The following is a 10,161-nucleotide window of genomic DNA, read 5'->3' on the forward strand; positions in this document are numbered from 1 at the left end:
AGATATCATTAGTGTGCATTCACCTGTAAGATTGAATATAGGAGTCTGGATATGGGAGTATATTCTGAGATGGTACACACATATAAGTCAAGATCTTAAAACACTAAATTCGTATCCTGAGCATATTGAAATTTGTGTAAAAATTTAAGAGGATCAGTATATTGGCAATCTAAGCGAATTGTTTAATCCTGAATATGAAATCAAAGCTTAACGGTATTTGTAACTTGTCGATAGCTTATATGATTCCCTAACACAAACTCACAAAAATTTTGTTTGTTAGTATTTATTTACTGCATTTCATTTAAATCAAAAATCCAAAAAGATTGTATTTTAGCATAAAATTTTGAAAATTCAAAAAGATTTTCGACAACTGATGGTGAAAAGCTGATTTTCAAAATTCCAAGTGTTAAACATGATGAACAAGTGGTTTGGGAGAGTTTGATTGAAATGAAATTTGATCTTGAAAAGATTAAATGGTTCATTAAGTTGAAACCAAACTTGAAGTGTTGTAACTGCAAGTAATAAGAAAAGATTCTAAAATTGTTAAATCCTAAATAATTATGAATCTTATGTTTCGGGAAGAGATTTGTGCAGGATAAAGCCAGGTTCCTGATTCTGAGTGATTATAGAGAGCCAGGCTATGATCTAGAACTTGTGAGAGCTTAAGCAGGACTAAAGCCAGGATTCGATTTCAAGGCAATAGCTAATTCCAGACGGCGATCCCAGCTTGATAAAAGGGGGAGTCTGACGAGGTTAGAGCCAGAGATAGATTCTGAAACATCATTCAAGGGGGAGTGTTGATGTTGATAGAAAGATGATAAAGTTTTGAAGAATTCTTACAATGGAGAACATTTTGGAAAGATTGAGAAGACTGACCAAGACTGAAGAGTCGACATGCTGAAGACTCGTACCGAAGACTTCGTCAACATCCGAGAGGGAGTCTGTTGGTGCATACGTCTGTCGACTTCGTCTTCGTTCGAGTCTTAGATTAGTATTGAAAGATCAAGGCACGAAAAACGAGAAACGTATGTAATAAAGTCATTTCTCATGAAATAGCATTAGGCTATTTCGTACGAAATCAAAGTTGCTATTTCGTACGAAATAGCATTAGGCTATTTCGTACGAAATAGCATGTGGCTATTTCGTGCGAAATCAAAGGTCTATATATAGGTGCTTGATCATTTCATTTCGTACGAACTCTTGATTCCGACGCCGAAGTGCCGTCGAAGTGTCTCTGGCCTGTAAAAGCTTTCAGATCAATAAACAAGACAGATTAATGATATTCTAGTGTCATACAAGCTGAACGAAGACTAAATCAATGAATTCCGCCTCTGATTCTGTCTAAGAACTCTTCTGATCGACTCGTGCAATCGATCCTACAATTGTATAAGCATAGCAACAAATAATTCAACTAATGACGTATAACATGCGTGTGTGGTTAGCGTTTGAAATGCGTTTAAGTGTTGTGTTTTTAATAGAGAACGTATGTTACACCCAAAAGTGCGTTAAGCGAAAAAAAGGTTCGAGTATACTCACAGTGTGTGTTTAGCAAGTAGACACAAGCTGGATTGGATTGAAGGGAGCGCGTTGGGTTAGCCTGTGTACGGAGACAGTAGCATAAGTCGTTGAACAGAGCATTGAACATTGTGTAACAGAATGTCGGATGGTTAAGTGTTCGACAGGTGATCCGAACGGATGGTCATCCGGGCGGATGGCCATTCGAACGGATGGGTTCCATCCAGTCAGATGGTTATCCAAGCGGAGACCATTCGAACGGATGGCCATTCGAACAGTGCTTGGGTGTTTGTTGAGTGTTTAAAATTTGAAGTTTGGCTACAAGTGTTTAAATAATGGAAATTCGTAAGTATCAGGTCATCCGAATGGATGGCCATTCGAGCGAGATGATCTGCAGTTGAAGTTTTGTAAAATTTTCTAAGTAACAAGTTTGAAGTTTTTAACGGAGACGGCGTGACGACGTATCAGACAACGGAAACATACCAAGCCCAGTTCACTCGGTCGGATGGGTACCACCCCTTCGGTCAGATGAGTTGTTCTTGATGAGATTCCATGTTTGACCCGTTAATCGGTCCATCTCTCCGGTGGAAATCCGTTTTCAAGTCGGCTCTCAACTAAGGAATGAGTAGAGAGTCTGAATGAACCCAGATTCCATCGGTTTTAAGTAGAAAGTTGATGAAAAGTTTGAAAATAGTTGAAAATTGTTGGAATCTTGTTGAGATTCAAGTGAAAAAGTATGAAATCTTTAAGATCTAGAACCAATCTCGATCCAAGGATGATCCATAACCGTTTGCCGGAGCAAAGCGGTGGAAACCACCTTCAAGAGGTCCAAATCAGTGATTTCAGAGCGAAAACAAGTGTTTGTGTGTGATTTTGATGAAGAAGATGATGTAGAAGTGATTAGTGATGAAGATTGTACAAGATTTAAGGAGAAATACTTACGAAATAGCCTTGAATCGTGATTAAAAGTGACTGGGAGCGACTTGAGTGCATGCGATCGGATGAGAGAACCAAAGTGTTGGAATGAGACACAATGGTCCTATTTATAGGCGAGCGTGAAAGTTAAGGCGGTCAAACGGGTCGGATGGCTTCCGCCGGTCGAATGACCATTCGATCGGATGTCCATTTGGACAACCTGATTTCGTTTGTTAGTTTTCCAACTTTCGTTTCGTTTGTTGCGATTCGTTGCGTTAGACTTTGTAGGTACTTTAAGCGTTCTAGTGAGATAAGTAGTGGCGTGTTATGATGCGTTTCAGTGCGATAGATTGAGTTGCGCGTGCTAGCGAGTGCGCGTTTAAACAAGTATTAGTACTTAGATATTTATTTATAACTAATAATATTATATAATAGGTCATACCATCAGTAACTGCGTTTTGAGTTTGCGTTTGCGTTTGCGTTTGCGAGTAACGTAGTAATAGCGTAATAGTATATGCAAAAAGCGTAAGCGTTGTGCTATAGTGTGTTGTAATAAGCGATGTGTTTGCGAAAAAAATATGCGAAGTAGCGTAGTTTGCGATATAGTTTACATTATGATCCGAATCTCTGGTGCTAGGCGTATCGAGTGTAACGAGAGTAACAAGCGTGAATGTGCGGGTTGTTACAGAACTACTTCGCAAGTCGTGTGTATACATGACCCTCTTTCCCTTTTTACACTTTTCAGTGCAATATATATTACCATATTAAAACTCACACAAACACACATATGCAAATACTTTAAACATATAAACGAATCCATTATACATGCTTTATACGTTTATACCTTAGGAATACATGCATGCCAGAAGCCATTTTTGCACTATACTTTGTCATTAACTTCGTACAAGCCTACCTTAACATGTATAGCGCTATAGGAGTAGCACACCGCCCTTGTTGGGTCTATTTTAAGTAATCATACAAACGATCTTGTCGTTGCAACGACAAGATTACGCTAGTGGAATCTTTGGGATAACACATACGTGATGCATACTAGTTCATGATATGTTATGCCGTAGTATACGTTTTTGCCATGTGGATCTCCTTAAAATTCGCTTATACATATGCTAGTACACTAAACTTGTATACTCACCAATGCTTTTGTGTTGACATGTTAGTTTAATATATATTTTACGAGCTTGATGTTGATGCGTTGAAAAGAAATCTAGTAGGAAGGACTAGAAACACACTTAGTTTGAATTTATGTTTTGTTTTTTAATTCGTCATGTTCTAAATGTTGTGCTTTCCTTTGAAACAACATATTTCGTTTAGCATGAAATGAAAATCGGTACTTTAAATACTTATCATAATTAGTCTTTATGAAGTCTCTAACAATCTCGTTTTCGCCTCACTCAGATGTTTCCGTCATCGGTTGGGGTGTGATATTGGGAGTCTTGATTCATTTAGTGTAATGGCCATTAAGTGTGTGGTGTAGGCATTGATATGCACCAAATACAACATATAAATTATATCAAATAACGTATAAAATCAACCATTTTTAGTATTAATGTTGGAAAAAAATGTGTTTCTTTGTATACTTTTGATTTTCAGGATTAAAAGAGCTTAAATGTACAAAAGGAACAAATTAATGGAAAAACCAGCATATATACAAAAGAAGGAAAGTTGATACATTATACTGACCCTCCAAATTAATGGAAAAATACCTAGTTAAAGCGCCATAAAAACACATAGTTCAGAAAAATGCCATGAAAAAACCTAGTCTAAAACGCCATAAAACACTCAGTTCAGAAAAACGCCATAAACATTTTTTTCGAAAATTATATCAATAGTATACTCGTTGGAAAGATAAATAAACGCTGAGTTTTATGGTGTAATTTTTTTTAGAAAAATAATCACGTATAAAAAAGTTATTGGCGTTTAAATATGATGGGGGAAAATGACATGTGATTAGCATGTGAACCCTTGTTTGGATCTTCCAGTTTTACCCCTCCTGGTAGTTATAAGGTTCCCATTATTTACAAAATTGCCACCGCATCATCTTAGCCACAAATAACAAAGATCCTATGGCTGAAAAACGTTCTCATTGTTCTCACACTTCAAATCGTTTTCTCCTGATCTCATTCCTATATATATATATATATATATATATATATGTATATATAGAAACGAGATCAGGAGAAAACGCCATAGAGTGTGAGAACACATCTTGATGGAACACGTGGCGCGGGATATAATCAGGGTGGCAGGGGCTTTTTTGTCTTTTTAATCTTCTTTTTTCCTAATTTCGCGTGTCACAATGCTGCTTCATTTTTGGCGTCTAAGATTATTTTGGCGTTAATTAGATTCAATAACTACCTGGCGTTTTACAGTTTTTTTTATCTGTCTCGTTGAAATAATTGTTTTGTGTCACATAGATAATTTTTTTGGCGTTCTGGCGTTCCCAGGTGAATTAATCCCATATATGTTATAAAGGTAAATTTTTTGGCGTTCGTGGCATTGTTAATAATTCATTACCATTCATTAATATTTCATAAGATTACAATAAGACGAAATCAAAACAAACTAATAGTCTTCTGTGTATGGGATTACATCAGAGATGTACCCATCGCTTTGTTCATCACTTTCTTCAGATTCATCACCATCATATTTTGCATTGGCGTATAACGCCATCATCTCGTCTCTTCTTTGCTGTAGCCTATACTTAAATATCATTACAAACCTGGATTTTGCATCGTTCGAAGGTGCTAAATCATAGAGTTGTTCAAGAAGATGTAGCCTCTCTGTCTTCAACATTTCCTCCATCGGCAATGAATATTCCACCTCGTGTCGATAAGTCACTTTAACCGTTCCAGCTTCTTCATACACCACCCAACTGCTAATTGTTGGTAGAGAAGTATCGTCAATATCATCATCATCATCTTCTTCTTCTGGAAATTTTCTCTCCAATCTTCTTATTACCTTTCGGGTTCTTTCACAATCATTGGCCATTGGAACCCCAAGGGCCAGAATATCTCTCTAAACCCCTTCATCCATAGTAAGTATGGCCTTGATTGTCTTGACCTTCACCCTTCTTCTATCAGAGAACTTTAGGATGAAACGTCTCTCCAACCTCTCAAACCTCTATGCAATAACCTTAGCCATTTTTTTAAGTTGTATAGCGTTTTGGACAATGTGTGGCGTTTTAGATAATGTGCGGAGTGTTAAGTTGTGTTTAGATGTTCTACTTTTATAACGACTTTTTTCCCGCCATGTAGGACGCAGTCCTATAAAGTGACAGGTAATTATGGCGTTTTGAAAAGATAAATAAGTTCAATTTCCCATGGAGTGGTTTTTAATATAATAAATGTTAGTAATAAAGTTTCTGTCGCTTCAGTTTACTGTTTTGTAGTTACTGTTTGTTCAGCTTCATCTGTTTATGGCTGTTACACGTTTCATCTTTTTGAGATTTTTAGCATTTTGTATTTTAAATAGCGTTTAGATAAAGATGACACTTTGTTCTATTCTCTTGCACATTGTTTTATACTTTTTTGAGTTTTTAATAATATTTGTCCAAAATAATTTTATTATAATTTGGGAGTTTGGGTGTTTTATGGCATGATGGCGTTTCACAAGCATTTGTCCGTGTGGCGTTTTATTATATTTTTTTAGGGAATTAATGTATTTGTTCTTAGCTGAAAATTACATAACAAACAATAGAAAAAGAAAATTAAAAAAAATAGAATCAATTTATCTTCCAAATCTTCACTGTCATCAATCTCTTTCTTCTTTTGAAACTACAAGAACTGTCACAAATAAATGGCATTTTGGTTTTGGTGTGGTTTTTTGTTGTTCGTGTGTTGAAGTGAGTTTGTGGATGTTGGAGTCATAGATCGACACCGTGTGGGTGGATGCTATTTGTCCGTCATCTTCATTATCATCATGGAGTCCAAAATAGCATTTACACTGGGATCGGTCTCTTCTCCTCATCCAAACCTTCTTCAAGAATAAAGAAGACAAAATGACATATGGGTGTCATCAGTCTCTTTTTCTTGAATTTTGTCCATCTCATGCAGCAAAATCTTACTCCCCTCACCTAACAAACCATTCAGCGAAACTTCATGCAGAACAATACTCATCATCCAAGAAACGATGTTTGCCATCGTTGATTTTTCTAAATTTTTGGCGTTTTACAGTAAGTGGTATTTAGGAACCATTGTGTTTGTTTTTTAGTGTGATCAACGGAAGGTGATGAGACATTTATCTGTTTTGCTCAGCTTTATCTGTTAAGTCTGTAACACGTCCTATCTTTAAAGCTTGGCGTTTATATTTTATGGCGTTTTTATAGGCCAAGACCTTAACTAAAACACAGAAAAATTACGCAGTAATAAAATTGGCTTTTTGTATTTACTTGGCGTTTTATATTTTAATGGCGTTTTATGTACGAAAGAATGTTTTACCCTTTTTACCATTAATGAAGCACGTTCTAGTAATAAAATACATGTTATTTACGATAACACCACCACGCCAATCTAGTCCATAGATTGTTTTGATCTGACGATCCATAACCGTTCTCACACTTTTCACCGTTTTCCCTAAATCCCGACCATATATATATATATATAATGTGAAAGGAAAAAGTCAAATGAAATGCTCAAAAAGATATTAACACGTGTTTTACATTGATTAAAAGAATAAAAGAAATAAAGTCATGATATACTCAAACGACATCAACATTCATTTACATCGATGAAAAAAATAAAAACAAATCAAGTCGTGATCATATGCCAAAAAAGGATAACAACACATGTTTTACATGTATCAAAAATCATATAAACGATTAGTTGTACCAGTTCCGATGATACCCGCTAGCGATACCGATATGGGCTCATCACGGTACCGATATGCAATAGCGACAATCGCAATAACTTACGAAAAAAGAGTCTACTTTAAATGCAACTTTGTTTTGAACAAAATAATGCCCACATGTCAAGAAAAAAATTAAACACCCGTTAGTGTATTTAAGTTTTTACAAAAAGTTAACAAACATAAAAGGAAAGTCTTTGGTCCATTTTTTAACATTAAATTTGGATCACTGAAGGACCATTGGAGTATCATCGTGCTACTAACGGTGATCATATCCATCTCCACTAGGCAATAATGTCTATAAACCAATTCAGTGGGAAACCTAATAAATTTGGAAAAAAAAAACATCCGGGAATCAAACCTAAGACCTAATGGTTCATAAGCCTTATCCCACTCCGAAGATGTCACTAGGCTAACTTACGTTTTCACAAAAGAAAATAGAATTACAGTATTAAGATTTCGAGACTACCACTTTAATCGGAAAACCATCATTAACGATTCAAAGAGTTACGGAGTAGCATTCCAAACTACAAATTCTATAACTACTTAAAAGTTTGTTGTTTCGGAAGACTAAGATAAGAATTGTTATGGCGTATGGGTTTCATAAACAAAGAACCACATGGATATAATCAAATAGTGTTTTACAGAAACATCGTACGTTTGACCAACGAATTTAGAAAGAAGGCCCAGCCCCAGTTTTTTGACCCTTGAAAGGTAAGCACTATATAAGTTGGCATCTCACTCTCCTGCGTCACCTAATACTACTTGATATAGCAAATAAGACTATCAATAAATATCTAAATCTTTATATATATTCTTATAGTGATGAGGACTCAAAAGGGGGAGATGAAGACAATCTTGAAGAAAGGTGCATGGAGCCTTGAAGAAGATCGTATGTTGATTGCATATATCAATAGATATGGCATATGGAATTGGTCTCACATGCCCAAATATGCTGGTAAACATTAATGAACCTTTTTTTGGTGTTTGATTCTTCTTCTTCATATCACATGTAAAGTTGATGTCAAACTTAAAGAGAAATAGAGAGTCCAAAACTTTTTCTAGGGCTATTTTATGATAGTTCTCTTTGTAATTTGTAGGCTTGTTAAGAAGCGGGAAGAGTTGCAGGCTCCGATGGATGAACTATTTGAAGCCGGACCTAAAGAAAGGGAGCATCTCTGAAGAAGAAGAACAAAGCATACTCCATTTTCATTCAATCTTAGGGAATAGGTATAATAACTTTTTTCATTGTATAATCCCTCTATATAGTTGATTAATAAATGAGGTTTTCATATAGAAGTAGAGGTGCAACGTACCCTAAATCGGGTTAGAAACCGAACTCGACAACCCTACCCAACCCGAACCTGGGTTGAACCCAACCCGTTTCACTCTCAACCTAGTTTAACTTTTTTTAAGCTTCACTCCAAACCACTTAGAGCCCGGTTTGGTTCAAACCCTAACCCGATTTATGCACCTCTATATAGAAGTAATATTAATGTTTGATCCATGTTGACTGTTGTACACTTGTACCCGTGTTATTTTTTTGCATAGATGGTCTGCAATTGCAAGGAAACTTCCCGGAAGAAGTGACAACGAAATTAAAAATTACTGGCACACAAATTTAAAGAAACGTGTTGCAAGCAACCCTGTGATCAAAGGATCAAAGCAAAAGGACAAGAACAAGTCACCATGCTTTAAATCTCATAATGTTGAGGAAACAAAAGAGGACCTAAATATTGCAAACGACATCAGCAACAACTTCCACTTCTCATGGACATCCGAAGATGATAGTTCAACATCTAGCGGAAGTCCTACTTTGAACGAATTTACAGCGGGTATCGGTTCACCAGGAACAGTTGAAGATCTTCGATGTTTTTGGAGAGAACTTTACCCATTGGAAGACTTGGATATCAGAAAATCTGATCAGGAAATGTTTCATGATCACATTTTCCAATATTCATATGACGATACAATCGCACCGTGGAGCTTCTATAACGATGAATATGAAATCGCACCATCAAGCGTTTAATAAAAGTTAACAGTTAGATCATTAAAGTCTTGGGTTTAAAATTTAAACCCTAGTTAGAAGAAAATAATATTGTTGTATCTTTTTGAGGTTACGGTGGTTTAGGTCTTAATTTACTTATGCATAATAATATTAGCTAAACAGTTTGATCGCCTGGAATCAATTCTTACAGGTCCTGAAGTGCACCTGAAACACTTAATACTTTTTCGGTATTTTATCCCAGAAGAAATTAAGGAGCAAACAACTAACATTCATATATAGTACTATTTCGGTATTTTATCCCACAAAGAACTATTTAGAATCACTAGATGTGAGAATTGTGAAGAATTAATATGTTTACAATGAGTGATTGATGAATGATGAACTCGATCACCCTACTTAAGATAAACGACCGGCTAATCTCAAATATAGATGTTTGAGTTTTTTCCTATAGTAGTGTTGAATGAAAAACTATTTACCATTTTAGTGTTCTTTGAAAACTATCCTATTACCTATAGATAATCGACTGGTAAATTGTTTGTAATCTATATTTATACTGATGAGGAGTATAAATATCGATGATATAGATTACATCATATTTTTTAGATGCACAAACAATAATATATTTTCTAAAACTATATTATTATTGTTGTTGTTGTTGATAGAATAGTAAACTAATAATTATTTATTATTATAAATTTTATAGCTTGTAATTATTTTTTATTAGATTATATATATATATATATATATATATATATATATATATATATATATATATATATATATATATATAGGGTTCCAGCGTGAACAACCTCCCAAGAGTGAACTGCGTGAACAGATATAGACCCTTGATTTCCTTTTTAGTT

The 10,161-nt window shown here is 35.3% G+C and overlaps 1 protein-coding gene across 1 annotated transcript; it reads left to right on the plus strand.

Annotated features, from left to right (window-relative positions):
• The first annotated feature begins 8,047 nt into the window (after window positions 1-8,047).
• Window positions 8,048-9,604, plus strand: LOC110911530 (transcription factor WER). The gene is made up of 3 exons (XM_022156160.2): window positions 8,048-8,248; window positions 8,391-8,520; window positions 8,842-9,604. Exons 1-3 carry the CDS (start codon window positions 8,116-8,118, stop codon window positions 9,317-9,319), a joined length of 741 nt encoding a protein of 246 aa, XP_022011852.1. The 5' UTR covers window positions 8,048-8,115; the 3' UTR covers window positions 9,320-9,604.
• The last annotated feature ends 557 nt before the right edge of the window (window positions 9,605-10,161 follow it).

This window comes from Helianthus annuus, chromosome 15 (assembly GCF_002127325.2).
Source record: "Helianthus annuus cultivar XRQ/B chromosome 15, HanXRQr2.0-SUNRISE, whole genome shotgun sequence".
NCBI classification, from domain to species: domain Eukaryota; kingdom Viridiplantae; phylum Streptophyta; class Magnoliopsida; order Asterales; family Asteraceae; genus Helianthus; species Helianthus annuus.